Consider the following 26,107-nt stretch of genomic DNA (forward strand, 5'->3'; position numbering starts at 1 on the left):
CCTATTCATTGTTTCTAGCTCTCTCTGAATTTAGCATCAATAATCAAATCCAAAAATTCACCTACAGTATCCCTCTTATAATGCCATATGTGCTACAGTTGTTGTTTCCTTAAGTACCTATCTCAGTTAATCCATCTGCATAGGTATGTACAGACTTTAAGCACGAAATCAGGAGTGCGGGAAGTTTTTTAGCCTGAGGTCCACTTCTGTCATGGGCAACCTTCCAGGGTTGCATGCCAGGGTGGACATGGACAGAGTTTGATCTGTGCATAACAGGCTATATGACAGCCACAAAAACATCACAGGTTTCTACATCCCCACACTCAGTGCTCCATCCCCAGCCAAGCAACCAACAGACATGATCACAGTTCAAGAACACATTCCAGCTAAGCAAAACCAGTCAAGGGAGTGGCAGAGGAGGATTCTGAGGAGCAGCGAGAGAGGCTCTGAGGACAGCATTTGACTCCTGGTCCTGATAGCTCCCCATTCATGATTTAAATGAAGTACTTTAAAACTGAGCAAGAGACCTTCGTGAAGCAATAAAACATGCATGCCCGAGTTCAGCAGGGAAAAAAGAATTGAGGAGAAACTCAACTTTTTCATTCTTTATTAGGGAGATTGACATATAACTCTGAACCCTGTCAGATGGGCTGACTAAATAGAGTGCTTCAGTAAAAAAACATAAAAGCTGATTTCATTCTAAATTTATTAGAAACTGTGTATCATGTTGCTATGAAATCTGCCTGCAAAGAACTAATAATTAATTCCAATTCTCAAACCTTGTTAAAACAGTAATTAATCCACATTCTGCTTTATTGGTACAAATAAAATGAAACCAGCAAGAAAGCCATTGGCAATAATTCTTACACTCTTAAGGGGAAAAAGAGGTATAGAATATTCATGCAATTAGTAATTGTAGCATTAAAAAAAATGAAATAGTACCTGCAGGAACTTCTGATCTGCATTGGCACGTGAAGTGGGGCAGGGTTTTTTTTCTTGAACCTTTGGGATAGAATCAGTGAAAAGAACAAAGACCAGTTTAAAATCTTGGCAGATTACTTTTGTGTTATAATTATACTTCTTGCTGTTTAGTCGTTTAGTCGTATCCGACTCTTCGTGACCCCATGGACCAGAGAATGGGGTTATAATGATACACTAGTGTCCAAATTAAGTATTTCATTATAAACACTTATTTGCTAGCACATAGAATTGTAATGTGATCTGATGTGGAAAAAAATAGCAAACTCTGAAGTAATATATTTCTGAATGATCTGCAAGCTGAGCCTTGAATACTCACTATTCATTTTTCAAGGCTGTGTACTACTAGCACAATTAAGTGCACAATTAAGCATTTCTAAAATGGGTCAGTTATTATTTCTGTAGACCTAGAACATGATCATAGGTAATGTATGCACAGGAAATACTCATTTTCTTCTGTACCCGAAAATATCAATGTCTATATATATTCTGCATAAATAGAGTATTCCCTTACTAAACAAAAGAAGTCCCTCACATCACAGGTTTCAATTATGCAATGCAGTTCTGAATTGTGGCCTGCTATAAGGAGAAACACAAGAGCTAAAGTTGGTCAAGGCAGAATGCTTGATTATGGTAAGTTTCTAATACTGTATTTTGTAGACAGGAATGTGTAACTGTACATATGCCCCCTCTAGTGGCTTAATAGGTGGTATGAATTTGCTGCATCCAGAGGGCTGGGTTACTACTATGTAAAAACCAAAGGTCCAAATTTCAGCCTCCAATCTTCATGTAGAACCATGAAAGATGAACTTTTGTGGTTCTACATGGGGAATGGGGGCAGAAACCTCAAACTCTGGTACTTGCTTAGTAACATCTCCAAATGGCTAGAGCAAATACTCCCTATAAAGTTTAGCAGAGCTATTCCAAGCCTCAATTCTGTAGTGAATTCAGTAAACTGAATGGGAAATGTACCTTTGAGCCAATAGTTCACCCCACCTTCAATAAAGGGACCATTTTGCCCCCATCTTCTTGTTCTTTGATATTTATGGCATTTATTACTGGAAGGGTATCAAGAGAGACTGGAAATGAAAGCTAAAGATCCTGGTCTTTAAAAATCTGGAAATAAGGCTCACTAATTTATGAAGAACTATATAATTTGGAAAGAGTCATAATATCTTCTCTAATCTCTCTCAAACTACTATATATTTTTTAACATGGAGCAGGTTTGCTCTGCCCACAACCAATAGCTTTGAATGCAATGTGCTATGTGAATCCATTTTATTGATTCATAATGATGTGACCCAATGGATCAGCCATGGAATGTACTGGGGGTTTTGTTTCATATCTAAAAACTTCTACCATATTTTTCTGCTCCTTCCAACTCTGTATTTGGAAAAGAATAAGAGGCAGGAGTCAATCCATTTATCTTATGTTTTGAAGGCTTAAATATGTTTCATTTATGAACACACTTGATTGGATGAGAAAGAATGGGCTTTGATTAAGGTTTAATCTGGGCAATTCTCCATGACATCAACCTTGACAAAGGAACAGAAATTTATGGTCATTTCAGAATTCTGTTTGAGGACATTTTTTGTATTGCAAGTTTACTCCAATCTATAATCTGAAGTGATTTTATATTAACAAATGCCTTTTGGAACATTGATCTTTCAAGATACAGCAAAGTTGGAGAGTTCTGTAAGAACGCAGGGAATTTTCAATAAAAGACAAAGAATGCATCCTACACATCCATTGTATTTAAAAACCTTTTCATTATTTGTCTTTATGTTTTAGCAACATTCTCCTCAAACTCTTTTTAGAATTCCTTATTGTCTGCTTACATTATTTACAGCAATTGAACTTGATACAATGAAATATGTTTCAGATACCCAGATGAAACTGGAAAAAGAAGTTCCATACATAGCATATGGATCAACTTGTAATCAGAATAGAATGACTTGGCACTTCATGTTTGTGTCCTTTGCAGAAAGCCAAATTATCACTTCAATTTCTTTTTCTTCTAGTGCTTACACAATCAATCCTTTCTGCAGAACACGTATTTTATTAGGCACTCAAGTCTTTAAATCTAGTTCTGATTTTCCTGTGATGACTGAGGGTTCATTATAGCCCCATAAACGGAAATGGCGAGTCCTCAGTATTTTTTAATGTATCACACAGTTCAAAGAAGCACCAGACACTTCTGAAACTCTATAGACATTATCAGAATAGACACAACTTATGAAAACACAACAAAATGGGTTTAAGAGCTCATGTAATTCAGTAGTCAGAATATTGGGTTTTCAAGATTACTCTCAAGCCTCTACTCTCAACCAATTTAGAAGCTTCAAAGGTTGCAAGAACTAAAATCCACTTAATGCACTAAGAGTTGGATCCAGACTTTATGCTTATAGCTTATTAACTGAAATCAATGGGACTAACTCTAAGCATGAAATCCTAACCCCACTTACCTTGATGTGAGCCCCACTGAATTCAACAGGACTCACTTGTGAGTAGATATGATTAGGACTGCACTGGAAGTCTGGTTCCAACCCTAACAGAGCAATCCAAACACCTCTTAGACCTGGTTATGGGGGTTTTAGATTGAACAGAGGTGCTGCCCCATTCAGCTTTGCTGGCTGAGCCAGAATCCCACCAATAGAGTGATGCAAGCATCACTTCATTGGAACCAATCCCTCACTTCCACTCGTGTTCCAAGAGTGGAGATGAGTCAGCCTGGGATCCACTGATGGCATTAGGCCCAATCCAGATCCAATCAGTGTGCCAGTATTGAACTGGCACATGGATCTGGCCAAATTGTTCTGCCCCTTCTCCTGTTTCCATCACCATGAATGGCTGAGCTGTGGAGGTGGCTCTGCCAGTTGGGAAGACGATGTGGGTTTGGATGGTACCTTAAGGCTGCAATCCCAAAGACATGTACCTGAAAGTAAGCCACACTGAACTCAATGAGATTGCGTTGCGTTATTATTATTATTATTATTACTAAAAAACCTATACCAATTGCCCAGTGGGTGCTGGTCCACTAGAACTACTGGGGCACAGACCTCCTCCCAAAAATGTCAAGCAATTAAAAAAAGGTGTTCCTCAAACTTTCAAAGCCACACACTCTTTCCTGTTCCACACACATTATATACTTCCTTTGGACTATAGAGGCATTTCTGCCAACCTCCGGTTCCCTTGACTAATCAGCTCTCTGGACCACTCAGCCAATCCTAATTAAAAGCATATCAATGCAAAGAGATCTCCCTCATGCGTCTCTAAGCAGAAAAAGGATGTGACAAAGTGGGCTGGTGGAAAGTCTGTCCTATTAGGAAAGCTCTTACTCCATCTGTTGTTATGAGGCATGTCCAGCACAGCCATGGGATGAGTCCCGACTGCTTCAAAAACAGCTCTATGTGGTGGTATTAGCATAAGATTCATACATTGACCCTGAGAACGTTCAGTGTTGTTTCTCTGAAAGCCAGAAAAGCAACAAGAAGTTCCCTACTTTGAGGAGCCTTTTTATGGTTTAGTTTAGTATTTGGAAGATATTATCCCAAATCTCAGACAAGAAAAGGTTGATTATGATTAGTCTGGTGTAATGAACTCTACTCACGAGCTGAGATTATTACTGCACATTTGTGGGGCAGCTATGCATTGCAAATATTTTCTCATGCGCTCTGATGTGTCCTGACTCAAATGAAACAACAGTTATTTCCTTTTTGTGGTTTACTGATTGGAATACTTTGTTATTTTAATTCAGAGGAAAAAAGTGTTCTGGATATTAAATACTGTAGTTAAGTAGATTATGGGTGCAAGGAAAACTGCATACAACTAGAAGCAAGTGTTCCTCATATTTTATGTGCTTACCGTATTTTGCGCCCCATAAGACGCTCCGGCCCATAGGATGCACCTAGTTTTTTTGGGGGGAAATAAAGAAAAAAAAATATCCCCCCCCAGGTGCGGGGCTGGAAGAACCAGCTCGGGGAACAGTGGGAAGGCACGCTCTGCCTCCCCGCTGTCCCCCGAGCTTGTGGGGCTGGCGAAGGGGAGAAGTGCGCTGATCCCGCAACTGCAGGCAGCTCTGCACCACCATCCGGAGCGGGGCGGGACTTAGCGCCCCGCTCGGGATGGCGGCACAGATCTGCCTGCTGTCCCGGCACGGCAGGCAGCTCTGCACCGCCATCCGGAGCGGGGCGGGACTTAGCGCCCCGCTCCCGATGGTCGCGCAGAGCTGTGCTGAGCCGGGGACTGCAGGCAGCTCTGCGCAACACTCGGAGCCGGTCTCCCAAGGGTTGCGCAGAGCTTCCTGAAGCCTGGAGAGCGAGAGGGGTCGGTGCGCACCGACCCCTCTCGCTCTCCAGGCTTCAGCGAAAGCCTGCATTCGCCCCATAGGACGCACCCAGATTTCCCCTTCATTTTTGGAGGGGAAAAAGTGCGTCCTATAGGGCGAAAAATACGGTAGTTTTTCAGCAACAGATGCATAGGTGTAAACAATACATGAATTCAAAAACTGATACAGTATGGCTCAATTTCTAAGTGAGAGATATAGAGTCAAGCTTGCCTGAAAACCATATTTAGGTCCTCTTACATGGAAGCTCTTTTCCTGTCCATGGATGTGCTGAAAATAATAATAATAACTGGTATTCTCTTTTTTAGAGGAAGAGCAGGAGATAATTGCACTCTGCATTACTCTGTGTAATGGCACTTTCTTAAGTGCTGTGCAGGTCCTATTGTGAGGAAAGTGGCAAAGTTAAAAACGGCAGCCCTACAAAGACAAAATATTAGTGGCTGCCTCTGCCAAAGCCCCAGCCTTAAAAGCAAGGGTAGAGAATCCCAGAGGCCTCTTTATTCAGCTCTCAGTACTATGTGGGCCGCACATCCGCTCTCCAGGCCACAATCCTGAATGTCCTTCCTCTGCACCCTCCTTGAGTACTTTTTCTGTGCTAAAACTGTGAAACTGCCTCTTGCTCACCTGGATGGGTGTAGAAACCTCTGACAATTGCGTAGCTGGAATTGACTTTACAAAGTTATGAGTTGCATTCATCGTTCTGTCCCCTTTTCCCTTTGAGCCCACCCCATAACTGACATGTGGCCCCCATCATATTCTTCAGGAGGGACTGTGCACCTTGCCCACCCGTGCCCTAAAGGTTTTAGGCCTATACACCTGAATGGTCCTTGGGAGTGACTTTTTAATGGAGTAGCGTGATTGATGGCAGCCCCTTCAGGTGTGACAGGGGACTCATGTCAGCGTATTCCAGAAGGGCTATTAAACATTCCTATTGGGGCTGTGTGCTTCAGTTATGGGGGGAAATGTCATGTACTCCTGAAAAGACCCTGTGGCGCAAATGGTTGAGGACAGGTGATTATTTATGGGAAATAAAGTAACATGGATCTGTTAAACACTATTATTCATATTTAAAGAAGATGCTTCTTCACGGACTGTTACGACACTTGCATAGTTCTCCAAAATTTCTACCCCTCCTCAGTATCTGAGAACCTCCAAAATAGGCAAAATAAAAAAAAAATAAGATTCAGATTGAATATGAGGGGGGATGTTCGTCCCTCCATGCTTTGTAGCTTCCCCGGGGTTGTCTGCAACGGCCAAAAGGACTGTAGAGAATAAAAAAACCACGCGTGAAAGAGCCTCTTGGAACTTAAGGGTATCGTGGTTTGTGTTTCTGGCGTCCGAAAGCGCTTTCCCAAGTGACACCGAGCACGCGTTTCAGACTCGCAAGCGCCCTCCTCCGTGCATGCCATCCCACCGCGCGCCCTCTCCCCGCAGCCCCTCCGTGGCTTCCCCACATTTTTCCACCGGGGGCGGGAGACGCCACGCCGCCTAGGAAACGGCTTTCCTCCTTTGCGAGGGAAGCGGCTCCCCCATCTGGCCGCGCTTGGGAAAGAGCCGCGCCGTTGCCATTGGCTTTGCGAGAGGCGCTGTCGCTAGGGAGGCGAAGCTTGGCGAGGCGGCTTCAGCTTGGAGCCGCGGCTCCGCTTCCTGTAACCAAGGAGCGAGTGTCTGTCGAGCAGCCAGGCAGCGCTCGCGCAAGGGCTGCTCCCGCCGCCTCCCTCCAAGCACCCGGCGCTCCATGGAGGGAGAGACCCCAGCCTTTTCCCGCCTCGCAGCCTGGGCTGGGCTGGGCTCTGACGCGCGGGCTGGCTTCTAGGGAGGCGAGTTTGCGCCGTCCGCCGGACCTCTCCACGCCGGTCTCTCCGTCTCTGTCCCGCCGCCTCCTCCCTCCCTCCCTCCCTCCCTCCTCTTTTTGCTTCAGAGCAAAAGGGGACCTCGGGAGTCGCTGAAGCAGCAGCAGCAGCAGCAGCAACAACAACACGGCCACGCCAGCCCCTCGCCCCGGGCGGCAGCTGAATCTGATGGCGTCTCACCAGCAGAACAGGATTCAAGCCTACCTGGAGAAGAACAAGATCGGGCCCCTATTCGAGGTAAGGCGGCTTCGGGCCACCGGCTGGCTTGCTCCCTTGGCTTGCCCCGAGCCCGGGGCGCTCGGCTCCTTTCGGCGGCAGCAGCAGCAGCCGCCCTGCGCGCGCGCCGTCCGCTTGGGCAAACGCGCGCGCGGGTCACGCCGAGTTAACTTTCAGCCTCGCCTTCAGTTGAAATTGCAAGGCACACCAGGGACGAGTGAGGGACCGGTCTGAGGGCCGAGCGCCCGCGAGCGGGACTACATGCTTACGGGTGTGTGTGTGTGTGTACCTTGCATGCAGCTTGCATGCAGGTATGCTTCACCTCAGAGAATTCACCTGTGCCTCCTGTTTCCCTCTCGCACACGCTCTTCGTTTTCCTCTGTTCCAAACTCTCCCTTCGCCCCCACCCGTTTTCAGTTTAGGATCGTGCTCCTGTTCTTTTGAGAATTGCACAGGAGGAGCATATCATACCAAGAGCAACTTCTCTTCTCCCTACTGTGTTGCTGCACTTAGTATTCTTTCTGGTGTGCACCTGTTAAGGATAAAAAGAAGCCCTGCTCACCAGTGACTCGGGCAACCTTCTTGCACGTTTTCTCTTTCTGGCAGGCAGGCAAGTCTTTCTCGGATGTTAATGCTATCTCTTTGCTTAACTGCATCCACATATACTGTATGTGCACCCTTTCTCCTGCCTTTTACTGTTCTCTTGCTATTAATCCACATGTTCTGTATTTGATCTGTCTTCTTTTTTTGTCTTTCCCACTGATACGAATTCTTTCATCCTACATAGTTTTATTTTATTTTTTACTGAGCGCCTTTGCCTGCATACATGTTCTCTGTTGCATGTGCTTCGTGTGTATATATTACCACTTGCACATCTCTCTTTGCAACTCTCCTTCCTCTTCTCTTTATATGGGTCTAACATTTCAAACACCAAAACTGAGCAGTCACGTGTGTAGAGAGTGACAGTCGGTTCCATTGAAGGCATTCCTTGATTATTTTTTCCTGTCACTACGCTTGCTGAGAGTCAGCAAAACTGGACTGAGTTGGAATCATCTGTCACCTTTAGGCTGTGCATATAGTACAGCCTTTTGTGGATTACTGCCTGGCTCTGTGCGGGCAAATCCAGGGCAGAAAGTGTCCTCTTAGTTGCCAGGGCACAGGGTCAGAGAGTGACTTTGCACTGCCCAGCCACGGAAGGCAGCCCGGGGCTGCTGTGCTTCACCCTCCCTGTCATGTCAATGTGAGGGATGGAAAGTGTTCTAGAGTCTCACTGGACAGGGGGACTGGTGAGGGCTCCACATGCAGACTCAGCACATGGGAGTGTTTGCTTCAGGATATAATGCAAAAGCAGCATTGCTGTGCTCTGAGAGCAAACCAGAGGATGGCTGAGGACTTAAGCATGCTGCGCACGACAGCATAGATAACACCAGAGCTATTATCTTCTTTTGACTGATCTGAAACAAAAATACCACGCGAGAGATTAATTCAGGATTTACTGGAAGCACAAAGCAGATTTTTTAAAAAAGAGAAGATAAGTTATAAAAGTGACCCGTCCCATTGGAGCATTTTAAGGCTTTATTTCTTTATGTCCTTCTGCATTTGCAATTATTCTGTTTGTTCTCCACAGGTTGCAGCATTTCTCTGTATAGGTTTTGCTTTGATATAAACATCTATAAAGAAAGGGCTGGCCAAATTTTCCTGTAACATTTTAAAGCAATTATGCTTTTAGTACTGTATTCATTTTTTTACCATTAATTTTTTTTGTGACACAAGCCTTGGTCCTATACAAATGTAACTTATGTATGAAGAATTAAAAAAACTAACATAGATCTACTTATCCCAAAACCATTTTACCAAACTGCCAGGAAACTACTGCCAAGCTGTAATGAAAAATGTACTCATTGTAATACAAAGCATATTGTGAAATGAAGTGGTACTTCTAAAGAATATAGTGGCTGAGGATCAAAGAAGTGGCCAGTTCCCAACTTCAGCTTCAATTTCTTTAGAGAAGTATAAAACAGTAGTACATTATATATCTTTGCCACATTCATGAGCCACTTATATACTTAATTAATAGTTGGAGTGAACTCTGTATGGCTTCTGGGTCTTGAGCACACTAATTCAGCATAACTGAATATTTGTAGCCTACTGGATTTTGACCAGTCTGGCATTTTCTTAGTAAGAGGAGCCTATGCATTTGCTTATTATTTGTTCTTGTAGTTTGTCCTTCACCAAATGGACCCCAGGACAGGTTGCAAAAATATTGCAATTAAAATGAATGCAATCTACAGTAATATAATAAAATAAAAGCACAAAAACAAAATCAAAAGAACAGAACAGCAGTACAGAGCAGCACTGCACGAAGAGGGAGGACATCCACTCCATCAAAGTCCTGGGTAAAGAGGCACCTCAGAGGGGAGATCATTCCATAACATGGAGGCTACCGCAGATAAAGGTCTCTCATGATGTGCCATCACAACTGAGGGTGGCAACAGCACCAGCAGGGACTCCACAGCTGAACTTAACAACTGGGTAGGTCAATGTGGCAAGAGAAACTCCTTCAGAAATCTGGGCCCCTGGTTGTTTAGGACTTACTGTGTCAACATAAAGACCTTAAGTTGGACTCAGTAGCTAATTGGCAATCAGTTCAGATCTTTCAAGGCCAGCGTAATATGTGTCCAACCAGAGACATTCTTCACTAGTTGCAGCTTCTAAACTGTCTTCATGTTCAGTGTTAAGGCAGCAATCCTAATTCCACTTACCTGGCAAAGCCCTATTGAATTCCATAGGGATATAGGGCTTAGTGCTAAGTAGTCAGGGCTAGGATTGTGCTGTGATTTGAGATTTAACCAGGTTGTTGCTGGCCCAGATCCGTAACCAGTGCACTATTCCAGCTCTATGAAGTGTTTCATAGAATCATGAACAGTCTTCTAAATATTCCTTTATAGACTCCAGACATGTTACCACTTTTAATATGGCCCTCTGGGCCAGGCAGCTGGGTTTGTGAGCCATTTTAATTGTACATGGTGGTGATGATTTTTATTTTGCAAATGCCCCAGAGTGATGCTAGTTCATGGGTATTGTGGATAACTAAAATGGTAGGCAGTTCACAGATGCACACAATAGCCTAAAACATTACCATTGTCACCTCCAGTCCAGCAGTAGGTAAGTCTGCTGGGGTGGGGCTACTGATTTAGGAGGGGGCTCATAAGATGGCTGTATAGTGGGAACCCTCAAACATGTCCTCTTCAGCACCTCCTTCTCTAGAAAGTACAGCTATTACCTCCCCACCCCCAAGGTTCATATTTATTTCGGTTTCGATTTTGCCAACTTTGGCTTCATAACAACATTTTTAGTTAGTTGGTTTCTGTGGCTCACCAAACTAGTGTTTATCGTCTTCCTGAGGAGAAGACTAAGCCAAAAATGCATCATGAGAAATGTAGTTATGTTTAGGGGAAATTCCATTGATTTCTGTAAAAGAGCAGATATGGTTATTGACTTCTGTTAGTGAATGAAAAGTTCAAGTGGTGCAAACACACGAAAGCTTATACCCAGAACAAACTTAGTTGGTCTCTAAGGTGCTACTGGACAATTTTTTAATTTTTTTATTTGTTTTACTTCTGAGTAGGTATGTCTAGGATTGTGATATAGAACAAATACCCCAAAGTGTTTGAAGATACATGTTCTAAAAATATTGCAAGTTATGAAAATGGCGAAGATCAGATTCTTTTTTGCAGATAACAAATATATATATATATATATTCAGATTTTACCTACTGAAATGGAACTGTGATTCAAGCTTTTGAATGCTATTTTTTCTCTGAGACGCTCAGAATGCAGCAGTCTGTTCTAGAGAAATATTTTTAAATGGCTAAGCATAATGCAGCATGAGTTTAAAAAAAAATACCCCAAATTTGATAATGTGGCAGCATTTTAAGAAATAATAAAAATTTAATAGAAGTTAATATTAGCTATTATTGTAGAAAGGAAACACAATACATTGGTAAGAAAAATACATTTTTGATTATCATATTTTTAATTCTGGCTCCCCACCTACCCTTTGTGCTTGTTTCACAGGAAATCTTATCCCTTTTCTTACTTTTAATATGTACTAGAACAAGGATACTGTAGTGTGCAAGCTTGTTTGCCAGCTGACTCATTAATGAGTGTCAGTTTATTCAAAATGTTCATGGTGAGCTTATATTAACAATGCTTTTCCTGCATCTAATTAAAGTACAAAGTACATTCTAAACTGCAAACAATATATATTTAATTGCATGGTCTAGAAAGGAAATCTGCGCTAAGCTACCCCAAATGAATCCGGCCATCAGGGCAATACAAATGCACTTTAGTAAAGATGAAAAATATAGTGTTTAAGGATAATTTCTTTGCATAATACGTCCAAGAAATAGCTGGATAGTTGGTAAAACACATTCTTAATTTTACTAGTGTACTGGCTGAAATTGATTTTTCATGGGGGTGGTATTTTTCTTTTAAAATACCATAACCTGCAAAGCAGTGGTAAAGTTTGTTCCAAACACGATTCTGAATTTTTGTCCTCAAGGCTAATTTCTTATTCTTACTGACTGGCCCTAGTTTTGTCAGAAAATGCCGTGTAATGGTTGTGATCAATGTGTTTATTTATGCATTTTAAAGGTTGCATTAGGCATTAGTGGGGGGTGGGGTGGAGCCACCCTCCAAACACTGGTGTCCCTGCTGCTTACCTGGAAGGTGTTCAGTTGGCGGCAAGCTTGGGGTTGCATGGATATACGGTAATAGTGGCAGCAACACCAGTGCTGGGAGGGCAGCTCCACCCCATCACTACTGACATTAGGCTCACATTGGGTACTGTTATGAGTTGGGGGGGGGGAATAGGCTGCATGCCTGTAAAGGTAAAGGGACCCCTGACCATTAGATCCAGTCGTGACCGACTCTGAGTTGTGGCGCTCATCTCACTTTATTGGCCGAGGGAGCTGGCGTACAGCTTCTGGGTCATGTAGCCAGCATGACTAAGCCGCTTCTGGCGAACCAGAGCAACACACGGAAACGCCATTTACCTTCCTGCCAGAGCGGTACCTATTTATCTACTTGCACTTTGACATGCTTTCGAACTGCTAGGTTGGCAGGAGCAGGGACCAAGCAATGGGAGCTCAACCCATTGCGGGGATTCGAACTGCCAACCTTTTGATCGGCAAGTCCTAGGCTCTGTAGTTTAACCCACAGCGCCACCTGCGTTCCTAAGCAAAGATTCTAATTGTGGAAATAGGCAGGCAAGTATCTTGGTTATGGTCCTCTAAGTATGGGCCCTTAGGGTAACAAAGGAAGTAGCCCTGTGCCACATGACAAATGGATGAGTGCCCTCCCCTCAACTTGCTGGAAGAGAGACAAAGGGCAGAGCTGAGAGTTAAGTGAGCTAGAAGCTTGGAAGCAAACAGCAGGCTGGGAAGCCAGGGAGTCAGAGGCACGCCTAATAATAATAATAATAATAATAATAATAATAATAATGGATTAATAATAATAATAATAATAATAATAATAATAATAATAATAATACCTGCCCATCTGATTTGTGCTTGTATCCAAGGCTGTGGCTATGGGAGAAGCAAGACTCTTTTAGGGTATTAAGGATATATGTGTAAATAAACCATATATCCTAAAGACACTGCAGTCTTCAGTGTGCCTCATTTCTAAAAGGAAACACGGACCCTGGGTAAGCTCCTGGAAAAGTAGCGCTGGTTAGAATGATCTTGTGGCTGGAAAGTCCAGCAGGATCATGCTCTGAAGAGGTCTTTGCCTGCCTCCCTCTCTCCTGAAATCTTCCTCTGTGTACACAGTTGATGGTAGATGGCCCTATTATTATTCTGGGGGTTGGGGGATGCCTCAGAAGGGGGCATTCTGGGAAATCTACATGTGTGGTTTCCAACCTGGTGGAGAACTCTGGTAAGTTTTGTCTTCCTTACCCCTACAAAAATCAAAGAAAAAAAGGAGTCAGAAATCTGACTTAATGGCAGTATAGAGGATCTGTAACTAAGAAAAGCAGAGTAGAAGATGACAAGGGGCTTTTAAGGAAGGAAAAATTCAGAATGAATGTTTATTTTGAGAGGTATACAGTAGCAAAGCTGTGCCCTGGCATATGTGTCTGTCGGTTTGTACATGTGCCTTAGAGATATATGCATTTTGGCCATACATCCTAACCTGGATTCCCTAATTAGAGGCTTGATTGATGTTTAGAATTAGGGTTTTCTCCCTTTTTTTCCTGCACTTCACTTTTACTGGTTATGTATTATATAATCACACAATGAGCTCTTTCAGACACCAAGTTCTTTCTTGGACTGCCTCTTTTGCTGCAAGTGCATTTAGGATCACCGTTCCGGGAATCACTAAACAAAAGTGACAGGGTTCATTTTCCTTACTCGAAGGGACTTTCAAATCTGTGCAAACTTTTAAAAAATGTTATGAAGACTATTTCCCTAATCTTTTATACTGGCTGAAGAATTGGTTTTTCAAGTGTTAAACCAACGTTTGTGAGCTCAAAAGTGTTATTTGGAGGGCTTTCTTATGGCTGTAACCTGGTGAGCATTTTGAGCTACATTGGGGGGGGGGCAATAATAGAAGTCTAGACTGTACATGTTCTTTCCACAGCATTTTGTATTATATCAGTTTTGTCACCTGTGTAAAATGCTCCATTCTTAATGATGTGTGTTACACCTTGATTTCTTGCCCTTTTTTGCGGTCTGGTCTGTACTGTACTTTGTTGTGGCATGGTTCTGGCTCACTGCTTGTCTATTTTCTCTTGAATCTGGGGTGTCTCCTCACAATGTTTGGGTTCTCATAGTCATGCGTACGCATAGTCATTTAAAACCTTACGGTGAGGGGAGATTGCATATGAAAGTGATGCATGCATGCTACAAGGAAACTGCAGAATCAGAACCTGTTCCCATTACCATGGGGAAATGTTGTATGCCATGAAGAATGGATAAAACCATCTATGGGGACACTTAGAGAGTACGCAGGAAGTGTTAATCATGTGGCACATTCATTGTAGTGATGACTGGAAGTTGGGCAATATGGGCACAGCTTGTTTCCGAGACATGGGGTTCTGGTGGCAGTCCTTATTTTACACAGCAAATGTGTTCCATGTGCGTACACCACTGTTTCTCATGGCAAACATGTAACATATTGACTACATATACTCACGAACATATTTCTGGGGCCCCTGCTGTGGTTTTGGGTCTCAGTATGCATGCAGATGTTTAGATATGTGAAAAACCTTTTTAAATGCACAGACGTCCTTGATAATCAAAGTGTGGAACAGAGACATACTCTGTGGTTTCTATCTCAATTCGAAATCCATGCTCCACAGTTTCTCATGTGTCATCATTTCTACATAGAAAGTGTCCAAGCCTACCTACATTTGCATAATCTCCACAATCTGATTCACTTCATTCTTTTTTTGTCCTGTCTCCAAAATTGCCTGTAGTACAAAGAATATCCTGATGTTCATTCTGGTCAGGGTAACCATATTGTACATTTTCCTCCAGCTGGAAGCTGGAAAAACTGTGACATGGAGGCAGAATGCTTAAAACAGTATCAAATACGCACCCCCCCCCCCCCGATTATATATGTGGTCACTGATTTGGTTCACATGTTGCATTTGCTTATGGGTGATGGTGACTAGAGCTACTAGTTTGAAGGTAAGATGCCCTCAGTCATAGGCTGGAATAGCAAAACACAGTGTATCAAAATGACATGAAGCAATGAAAATATGTATATACTTTCGTTCCAGTAGATCTTAGGATAATATTTCACAAAGCTATACAGCTGTCAAATAGTTAACCTGACAGATTTGTGTCTGTGATTACGTCCTGTGAAAAAGCAGATTTCCTCACCTGTGGGAAACGGGAATTATGACTGAGATCAGTAATTTTGTCTGCAATGATTTTTCCTGATTGCTAAATCAATATAATTAGTTCTGACTACAGATTCCCAGCTGTATAGATCCTTGATGAAATGTAGGTTCTGCTGATATGAAATAGTATCTTACGTCTCTCTGAAAATGAATTTCCATGTCATTCTAAGGCTACAGGCTTTGGCTTTTGGGTAACAGTCTAATATTAGAGTTTCCGCATATGGTAATGAAAACTTTGCATTCTAGTCATGCTCAGAGTCAGGAATTCAAATCTGTATATACCTTATTTTTCCGTGTATAAGACTATATTTTTTCCTAAATTTTTGAAGTTTAAAATAAGGAGTCGTCTTATACATGGATAGTGCATAGTGCATTTTCTTAATTTTTAGTCCCAAAATATAGGGGGCGTCTTATACACGGGAAAATGTGGTATATAAAAATCCTATTGTGGCAGTCGGAGCCTAATCATGCCTGCTCAGAAGTAAGCCTGATCTGATTGCAGTTTACTTCCCAAACTGTGCCATTAAGTCAGATTTGTGGCTCCTTTCTTCTTTGATTTTTGGAGGGTTAGGAAAATGCTCTGCAAAAAAAGGTTGTAAATCTCACAATTGAAAATATCATTGAGTTGCAATTTCAGCTCTACAGCGCCATCTGGTGTCACAGTGTTATAATACATTTTTACTAATGTAGCTAAGTCCTCAGTAATTATTATGCACATATACATAGAATCATAGAATCATAGAGTTGGAAGAGACTACAAGGGCCATCGAGTCCAACCCCCTGCCAAGCAGCAAACACCATCAGAGCACTCCTGACATATGGTTGTCAAGCCTCTGCTTAAAGACCTCCAAAGTAGGAGACTCCACCACACTCCTTGGCAGCAAATTCCACTGTCGAACAGCTCTTACTGTCAGGAAGTTCTTCCTAAGGTTTAGGTGGAATCTTCTTTCTTGTAGTTTGGATCCATTGCTCCGTGTCCGCTTCTCTGGAGCAGCAGAAAACAACCTTTCTCCCTCCTCTATGTGACATCCTTTTATATATTTGAACATGGCTATCATATCACCCCTTAACCTCTTCTCCAGGCTAAACATGCCCAGCTCCCTTAGCCGTTCCTCATAAGGCATCGTTTCCAGGCCTTTGACCATTTTGGTTGCCCTCCTCTGGACACGTTCCAGTTTGTCAGTGTCCTTCTTGAACTGTGGTGCCCAGAACTGGACACAGTACTCCAGGTGAGGTCTGACCAGAGCAGAATACAGTGGCACTATTACTTCCCTTGATCTAGATGCTATACTCCTATTGATGCAGCCCAGAATTGCATTGGCTTTTTTAGCTGCCGCGTCACACTGTTGGCTCATGTCAAGTTTGTGGTCAACCAAGACTCTTAGATCCTTTTCACATGTACTGCTCTCAACCTAGGTGTCACCCATCTTGTATTTGTGCCTCTCATTTTTTTTGCCCAAGTGCAATACTTTACATTTCTCCCTGTTAAAATTCATCTTGTTTGTTTTTGCCCAGTTCTCTAATCTGTCAAGGTCGTTTTGAAGTGTGATCCTGTCCTCTGGGGTGTTAGCCACCCCTCCCAGTTTGGTGTCATCTGCAAATTTGATCAGGATGCCCTTGAGTCCATCATCCAAGTCGTTGATAAAGATGTTGAATAAGACCGGGCCCAAGACAGAACCCTGTGGCACCCCACTAGTCATTCTTCTCCAGGATGAAGAGGAACCATTGATGAGCACCCTTTGGGTTCGGTCAGTCAGCCAGTTACAAATCCACTGAGTGGTAGCATAGTCAAGACCGCATTTTACCAGCTTCTTTACAAGAATATCATGGGGCACCTTGTCAAATGCCTTGCTGAAATCAAGGTAGGCTACATCCACTGCATTCCCTTCATCCACCAGGCTTGTAATTCTGTCCAAAAACGAGATCAGGTCAGTCTGACATGACTTATTTTTCAGAAATCCATGCTGACTATTGGTGATCACAGCATTCCTTTCTAGGTGCTCACAGACTGTTTGCTTAATGATCTGCTCCAGAATCTTCCCTGGTATTGATGTCAGACTGACTGGGCGGTAATTATTTGGGTCCTCTCTTTTCCCCTTTTTGAAAATAGGGACAACATTTGCCCTCCTCCAGTCTGCCGGGACTTTGCCTGTTCTCCAGGAATTCTCAAAGATGACTGCCAGTGGTTCTGAGATCACATCTGCCAGTTCTTTTAATACTCTTGGATGCAGTTCATCTGGCCCTGGAGACTTGAATACATCTAAACTAGCCAAGTATTCTTGTATTATCTCCTTAGTTATACTGGTCTGTGTTTCCTTTGCTGAATCATTTGCTCCAAATTCTTCAGGTCGGGCATTGTTTTCTTTATCGGAGAAGACTGAGGCAAAGAAGGCATTGAGGAGTTCAGCCCTTTCTGTGTCCCCTGTTTGCATTTCACCATCTTCTCCTCTGAGTGACCCCACTGTTTCTTTGTTCTTCCTTTTGCTACGGACATACCCATAAAAGCCTTTTTTGTTGCTAGCAAGCCTGAGTTCATTCTGTGCTTTAGCTTTTCTGACTTTGTGTCTGCACGTGCTGGTTATTTGTTTGAATTCCTCTTTGGTGGTTCCCCCCTTTTCCATTTTTTGTACACATCCTTTTTTAATCTTAACTCAGTTAAAAGTTCTTTAGATAGCCACCCTGGCTTCTTTAGGCACCTTCCATGTTTCCGTCTCATTGGTATTGCCTGAAGTTGTGCTTTTACTATCTCCCTCTTAACAAACTCCCAGCCATCATGAACTCCCTTTCCTTTTAGTATTACTGTCCATGGGATCTCACCCAGCACTTCCCTAAGTTTTATGAAGTCGGCTTTCTTAAAGTCAAGAAATTGAGTCCTAGTATGCTTGGCTGCTCCTTTCCGCTGTATAGTAAACTTCAGAAGAGCATGATCACTCACGCCTAATGATCCTTCCACTTCTACCCCACTAAGGTCAAACAGATTCCTCACTGGCCTTGCAGACAACTTCATTGTCCAGAAAGTGGGAGAAGCAACAAGAGGAACAGCCATTTTAGATCTGGTCCTAACCAATGTTGATGACCTGGTTAGTGGGGTAGAAGTGGAAGGATCATTAGGCGCGAGTGATCATGCTCTTCTGAAGTTTACTATACAGCGGAAAGGAGCAGCCAAGCATACTAGGACAAGACAGAAGTACTGTTTTTGGGGGACAGGAGGCGGGCAGGTGTGGAGGATTCCCTGGTCCTGAATGGGGTAACTGTGCCCCTGAAGGACCAGGTGCGCAGCCTGGGAGTCATTTTGGACTCACAGCTGTCCATGGAGGCACAGGTCAAATCTGTGTCCAGGGCAGCTGTTTACCAGCTCCATCTGGTACGTAGGCTGAGACCCTATCTGCCTGCGGACTGTCTCGCCAGAGTGGTGCATGCTCTGGTTATCTCCCGCTTGGACTACTGCAATGCGCTCTACGTGGGGCTACCTTTGAAGGTGACTCGGAAACTACAATTAATCCAGAATGCGGCAGCTAGACTGGGGGCGGCCGCCGAGACCATATAACACCGGTCTTGAAAGACCTACATTGGCTCCCAGTACGTTTCCGAGCACAATTCAAAGTGTTGGTGCTGACCTTTAAAGCCCTAAACAGCCTCGGTCCAGTATACCTGAAGGAGCGTCTCCACCCCCATCATTCTGCCCGGACGCTGAGGTCCAGCGCCGAGGGCCTTCTGGCGGTTCCCTCATTGCGAGAAGCAAAGCTACAGGGAACCAGGCAGAGGGCCTTCTCGGTAGTGGCGCCCGCCCTGTGGAACGCCCTTCCAGCAGATGTCAAAGCGATAAAGAACTACCTGACATTCAGAAGACATCTTAAGGCAGCCCTGTTCAGGGAAGTTTTTAACATGTGATATTTTACTGTATTTTTGGTTTTTATGGAAGCCGCCCAGAGTGGCTGGGGAGGCCCAGCCAGATGGGCGGGGTATAAATAATAAATTATTATCATTATCATTATTATTATTATTATCATTATTATTATTATTATTATTATTATTATTATTATTATTATCCCTGACATATAACGCCACTCCTCCTTTCTTGTCTGGTCTGTTTCTCTGAAATAGATTGTATCCCTCCATTATTACATTCCAATCGTGGGACTTATCCCACCAGGTTTCAGTGATGCCTATTATGTCATATTTAGTTTGCTGTACCAAGAGCTCAAGCTCATCTTGTTTATTTCCCATGCTTTGCGCATTAGTGTACAGACATTGGAGTCCATTAATCATTCCCCCGTGTCTCTTATTTAAGGATTTTTTCCTCCCACCACTAGGTCTGCGTGCTGTTTGCTCCATTTGGTCTATGACATTTGGATGATCATCTTCATCAGTTGATAGACTCCTACCTTCAGGAGCACTGTCTCCCTCCCCCACATTAGTCAGTTTAAAGCCCTTCTGATGAGGTTTCTGAGATTTTTGGCAAAATCATTCCTCCCAACCATTGTGAGGTGCATCCCATCGCTTGCCAGAAGTCCATCTTCAAGAAACTGCAGTCCGTGATCTAAGAATCCAAACCGTTCCTGTTTACACCATTTGCGAAGCCAGCTGTTCACTTCCACTATTTTTCCCTCTCTCCCTGGGCCACGTCGTTCAACTGGGAGGACAAATGAGATGACATACATCTTCCCATGGCTACTATTTGTATTTTTAAAAAATAAGCACACATTTCTAGTAATTTCTGGTTTGGCCCTAAATCCCATTGAGTCCAGTAGGATTTATTGATGTGTAAATAAATATGCATAGGGCTGCAGCATAATGTCTTCTTAGTAAACTGTGCAACATTTTAAGATACAGTAAGCCCACAATTTATGCAAGGGTTACATTCTGGAGGTTGCACCTCAAGCCAATATTGTGTATATTCAAAACACATTGGGTTCAATGGTGGAGGGGATTGCCAAAGTAATTTCCCCCAGAATTCCGCCCCCTTTTAATTTTTTTACCACATGCATAAAGCTGAATGCAGGAGCCAGAATCTAGTACGAAAAGAGTTTTAGAATTGATTCATGAGTTTGGTCGGGTGGCGGGATTTAAATTGAACAAGCAAAAAACTAAGGTTTTGGAGAAAAATTTGACACCTTTGGAATCAGAAAGGTTTCAGAAAGAGACAGAGTTAAATGTGGTTAAAAAAGTGAAATACCTAGGGGTTAATCTGACTGCTAAAAATCTGAACTTATTTAAAGATAATTATGAAAAATGTTGGTCAGAAATTAAAAAGGATCTAGAAACTTGGTCAAGATTGAAACTTTCCTTGTTGGGTCGAATTGCAGCTATAAAGATGAATGTATTGCCAAAGATGTTGTTTTTGTTTCAAACCCTACAGATTGTGGACAGAGTGGAATGTTTTGGAAAGTGGCAGAAAGATATCTCTAAGTTTGTCTGGCAGGGCAAAAAGCCCAGAATAAAATTTAAAATTCTAACTGATGCAAAGGAAAGAGGGGGATTTGCCCTGCCGGACTTAAGGTTATATTATGAAGCTGCAGCTTTCTGCTGGATGAAGGATTGGTTACTTTTAGAGAACACTGATGTCCTAGATCTGGAAGGGTTCAATAATGCTTTTGGATGGCATGCATATTTGTGGTACGACAAGGTAAAGGTTCATAAAGTGTTTAAGAACCATATTGTCAGGAAAGCAATATTTATTGTCTGGATAAAGTACAAAGACTTATTAGAAAATAAGACCCCAAGATGGTTATCACCAATGGAGGCTAAGGCCCGGAAAAGACTCAATATGGAGGCTGGATGGCCGAAATATTGGGAAATAATAGAAAAAACTGGAGACACTTGGAGGTTCCAGAGCTTGGAGAAACTAAAGGACAAGGTGCGAGATTGGTTACATTACGCTCAAATTAAAGAGGTTTTTAATTTGGATAAAAAGATAGGATTCCAGGTGGAAAAATCGAAATTAGAAACAGAATTGTTAGAACCAAAGACTAAGGTACTTTCAAGAATGTATAATTTGCTGCTTAAATGGAACACTCAGGATGAGACAGTTAAATCAGCCATGATAAAATGAGCTCAGGATATTGGGTACAACATCATGTTTGAGGACTGGGAAAGGTTATGGACCACCGGTATGAAGTTCACGGCATGTAATGCCTTGAAGGAAAATATTATGAAAATGATATATTGGTGGTACATGACCCCAGTCAAGCTTGCAAAAATATATCACCTGTCTGATAATAAATGTTGGAAATGTAAGGAGGCTGAAGGGACATTCTTTCACCTCTGGTGGACTTGTCCAAGAGTGAAGGCCTTCTGGGAAATGATCTACAATGAATTAAAAAAGGTATTTAAATGTACCTTCACTAAGAAACCAGAGGCCTTCCTCTTGGGCATTGTCGGCCAGAAAGTGTTAAAGAAGGACAGAATTTTTTTTATGTATGCAACTACAGCAGCAAGAATACTCATCGGAAAGCACTGGAAGACACAAGATTTGCCCACACTGGAAGAGTGGCAGACGCAACTGATGGACTATATGGAACTGGCCGAAATGACTGGCAGAATCCGAGATTTGGGAGAAGAAACAATGGAAGAGGATTGGAAAAAGTTTAAAGACTATTTACAAAAACAGTATAAATTGTATGAATGTTAAGAAATTCCACGATCCAGAAAAATAGGGTTCCAGTAACTCGACTGAAAGATTTAGAAAATTAAGTGATATGTAAGAAAAGGTTGAAACTTAAAGTAATATTATGTCTAATTTAAGTTACAACTAACTGATAAAAAGGACTTTAAGACTAGAAGTATAACATTTGAGAGGTATAAAATAAGAATTGAAACAAGGTAATAATTTGCTGATATTTTTATTACAGAGAATGCAGGGTTGGGAGATGTGAGGAAGTCCAGCTAGTTATACAAAATGTTATGAATAGTTGTGTTTTTCTTTTCTTTGTTTCTTTTCTTCTCTTTTCTATATTGTTTGTTGGTATGTTTGTTATGTGATTTTGTAATTTATGTTTGAAAATTGAATAAAATCTTTTATAAAAAAAAACATAAAGCTGAATGCACACAAGTTAAATGTGTGTAAGTTGTGGGCTTACTTTATAGTCAATAAATATGTAAGCATGTATCACAGTATTTTTTCCTTGGCAATAGGCTGTACTGGCAGCTTACCTGAACTTGTTAAGAAAGGTAGCATTCTATTTATTAATGAAAATGACTTATATGCTGCCTTTCCAATATAAGAGTGTTCAAAGCAGCTAAAAACATTCAGAGAACAAAATAAAACAATCATAACAATTAAAGGAATTGGAATAACTTAAAACAACAAAAACAGGCTGTATGGCACATAAATACGGTAAATAACATATCAGAGCCAGCATAAAGGGGAATTGTTGCTATAGTTCAAAATAATATATATATATATATATATATACATATTTAAAACCACTAAGGCATTTTACAGTGTTGACTTGTACCATGTTTTGTGTTAAGGTGTACGTTCTTAAAAACAGAGCTTTTAGTTGTTGCTTTTTTAAAAAAACAACGAGACAGAATCTAAAAAGGCTTTGTGCAATCACAGGAGAAAACAGTGCACACAGCTAAATTTTCTACTGCAGCCGTTTTTAGTGCCGAAGAGATTTGATGCTGCTGTTTTCTATTTCATATATACTTTGGATTGGGGTGAAGCAAGGCTTCTAAATCCTCTTTTTTAATACTGGTATAGTGCATTTGATATTTCTGAAGTATACTTAGAATCAAGATGAACCTAGGGGTATTATTGAAGGAAGCTGCTCACTCAGCACCTATATAGAAATCAGGCCATCTACCTTTTCGCCAGCAGAATTTGCATTGCTAGGCCAGCAGGTATATGCTTAAGACCGCCCATATTGATTGCGCTCTCTCTCTCTCTCTGTATCTGTTTTGTCCAATAATACATAAATCGCAAGGTGAAGGTGCTAAGCTTTCCTGCCTTTGCAGCTTAGCTCCCTGCAACTTCATACAGTTTGCCTGAAGTCTGCAATAAACCAAGAATCGTGGCAATAAACCAAGAATATCTGATCAAGCTTTTAGTCATAATGGGATTTGTTTGTTTTAAATTAAAAAATTTACTTAAGCATTCCAATGTATAAATAAAACAGTATCAACTTAGGTTGAAGTTTCCACCTATGTGGAAGCAATCTTTAGAAATCATCTGGACTTTCTCGCAAGCAGTAGCTTTGATCTAGTACCTTTGGTGTTGGTGCATAAACTCTCATTTATGTGAGAGCTGCTGTGTTCGCTTCAGCTTTGAGGAATAGTCTGTATCAAGGCTGTACTGTGTACTCACAGCAAAGGAAGGAGCTGTAGCAAGTATAGAGCTTATGCTTTGCATGACAATTTCTAGGTTCAATCCTTGGCATTTCCTAGCAGAGCTAGTAAATATATCTGTCTAAACCACTGGAAAGCCTATGCCACTAAACCTTGATTTAGCATTCTTTGCGGTCACATATCTGAACGCTCCTCTCTCCTTTCTAGTTGTCCCAGGCTGCTGAGAAGGCAAATAAGCCACAATTCAGTTTCACTTCAACCAGTTCCTGGATTTTAACCAGGAATCTTGTTTTAAGACACTCTTTAACCACTTGCAAACTAAGGCAATTTCACACCATAGGTTATGATGCTGAAATTAGTTTTAAACTAGTATTGCTTTGTGTATAACAAAGGCAGGAACCATGTAAAGCAAAACTTCTCCCAGCCAGGAGTAAGAGGAGGTTGCAGCACTCACTCACTTTCACAGAAAATCATGTACATACCACTAAACCATGGTTTAGCATTAGGTGCGAGCTGGTTAGGTGTGCGCAATATACTGAGTTAGAAAGAGCAATGGTATGGGCGCTGTGGTCTAAACCACAGAGCCTAGGGCTTGCTGATCAGAAGGTTGGTGGTTCGAATCCCCACGACGGGGTAAGCTCCCGTTGCTCGGTCCCTGCTCCTTCCCACCTAGCAGTTCTAAAGCACGTCAAGTGTAAGTACATAAATAGGTAGCACTCAGGCGGGAAGGTAAACGGTGTTTCCATGCGCTGCTCTGGTTCTCCAGAAGCGGCTTAGTCATGCTGGCCACATGACCCAGAAGCTGTCTGAGGACAAACGCCGGCTCCCTCGGCTTATAGAGTGAGATGAGTGCCGCAACCCCAGAGTCGTCTGTGTACTGGACCTAATGGTCAGGGGTACTGTTACCGTTATGACTCAATATAAGGCAGCTTCCTGGGATTTAGTTCCCATAATTGAAGCCGCCCTGTTCACACAGAGGTCATAGAATCATAAAATAGAATTGTAGAGTTGGAAAGGACCCCAAGGGTCATCTAAGTCCAACTCCCTGCAATACAGGAATCTGAGCATGCAATCTCCCATCCAATTTGAATCCATATCAGACCCTGCTTAGCTTTGCAAATGTGCTAGCAGTTTTATTGCTGCAATAGGTCCTATGCATATATTGTATAATAGCTTTGGATTTGAACAAATGTATTTAAGGCTGAGATACAAGAAGGTGGCAGGCAAAACCCAGGACATCTTATTTTTACCATGCCTCTCTGTCTTTCTAACCTCCTATTCACTGAATGAGTAGGACCTGGATTTTTAAAAGGATAGTTGGCTTTTTTTAACCTCATGAAAATGGAAATCAATGAAACACTTAAAGAGAAGGAGAAGTCTGCAATATTCACCTGAATTGCTATTGGTTTTCTTATTGTAGGATTAATGAGGTTTTATTTCTAATGTGCAATTCAGTTCTGAAACAATTTACATTTTAAGTCTTTCTTGATTTATCACTTTCATCTGAGATTATTTTTTGGAAACAAAATGTGTGAGAGAGACAGAGAGAGGGGACTATCCCTGTGGTAATTTTTTAATTAGCTTATAGAAGCCATAAGCTTAATATTTCTTTTTTGTTCATGAAATAGCTCAATCCTATATCCACTTAGACTCAATCCACTTAACTAATGAAATCAGTGTCATTGAACTCAGTGGGACTTACTTCCAAGTAAATTAGGTTGCTGGTTTTTGAAGAACTTCTGAGAAGATGCTTTTTGAGAAGGAGCTACATAAATCCTCTACAACCCACAATGCTTCTTTTTAAAAGCACAATAATGCATTATGGTGGCCTTTACATCGCATTGTGGGTCTGTAAGGGAGAGCATTTGCAAGCATAACAATTGTTTATGTGATATGGCCCCGCTGTCAGTATAAAACCAGATATAAAGATTACTATACTGGTGTCATGGGTTATAAGATCAAGCAGTAAATATTTCTGTGAGGCAGAAAAAAATACTGATGGAAATCAGTGACTGGATACTTAGTGAAGCACTAATATAGGCTGAAGGGCTGTGGTGGAGTTGCTGCCATTTACAAAAATTATGTCTCTTGTCAGGAAGCCAGTGCACCTGGGGGTTCATACCTGGTGTTTAGCTGGGGAAACTGAACAGATAACGTGTTGGTGTATCACCCACCCCACTGCCTAACTGCCTTCCTGTCAGAATTGACAGAGACAGTCTTAGGGATGGTATAGGAGAACTCCCCAAGTGAAGTAATTTTATTGTAGGACATATATTCCGAGGCTGTCTTGATAGGATCAAATTGGGACTTCGTGCCTACAATGAGAATCATGTGGCTGTTTTCGTACATCTCTAGCCCAACACATGCTGCAGGTTACATTCCTGTTCTGATTCTTTCCCAGAGTGGATTGGGTATGGTTCCATAGCTGGATGTGTGCTATTCTAACACTGTCATCATGGATAGATCACTTCCGGATGAGGTTTGATTTGATGGTGACTGTAGGGATGGTTCATCCCT

At 42.1% G+C, this 26,107-nt stretch overlaps 1 protein-coding gene and 1 long non-coding RNA gene across 5 annotated transcripts in view; one reads left to right on the forward strand and one right to left on the reverse strand.

Annotated features, from left to right (window-relative positions):
- The window catches only part of LOC308593118, an 83,026-nt gene extending 75,536 nt beyond the window's left edge, over positions 1-7,490 (reverse strand). For both annotated transcript variants that reach the window (XR_014010744.1, XR_014010745.1), the window contains exons 1-2: positions 7,381-7,490; positions 943-1,002 (exon numbers count right to left, since the gene is read on the reverse strand). This is a non-coding gene — a long non-coding RNA (uncharacterized lncRNA). The remainder of the gene's footprint in view (positions 1-942; positions 1,003-7,380) is intronic.
- The window catches only part of LOC308592802 (uncharacterized protein C8orf34 homolog), a 98,652-nt gene continuing 79,390 nt past the window's right edge, over positions 6,846-26,107 (forward strand). The window contains exon 1 of one of the 3 annotated variants that reach the window (XM_081204661.1): positions 6,846-7,413. In XM_081204661.1, the coding sequence (XP_081060787.1) occupies positions 7,345-7,413 (69 nt within the window). In that variant the 5' untranslated portion in view covers positions 6,846-7,344. The remainder of the gene's footprint in view (positions 7,414-26,107) is intronic. The other 2 variants (XM_081204659.1, XM_081204660.1) reach the window with 2 other exon arrangements.

Source organism: Podarcis bocagei, assembly GCF_964188305.1.
Source record: "Podarcis bocagei genome assembly, chromosome: 8".
Lineage (NCBI taxonomy): Eukaryota > Metazoa > Chordata > Lepidosauria > Squamata > Lacertidae > Podarcis > Podarcis bocagei.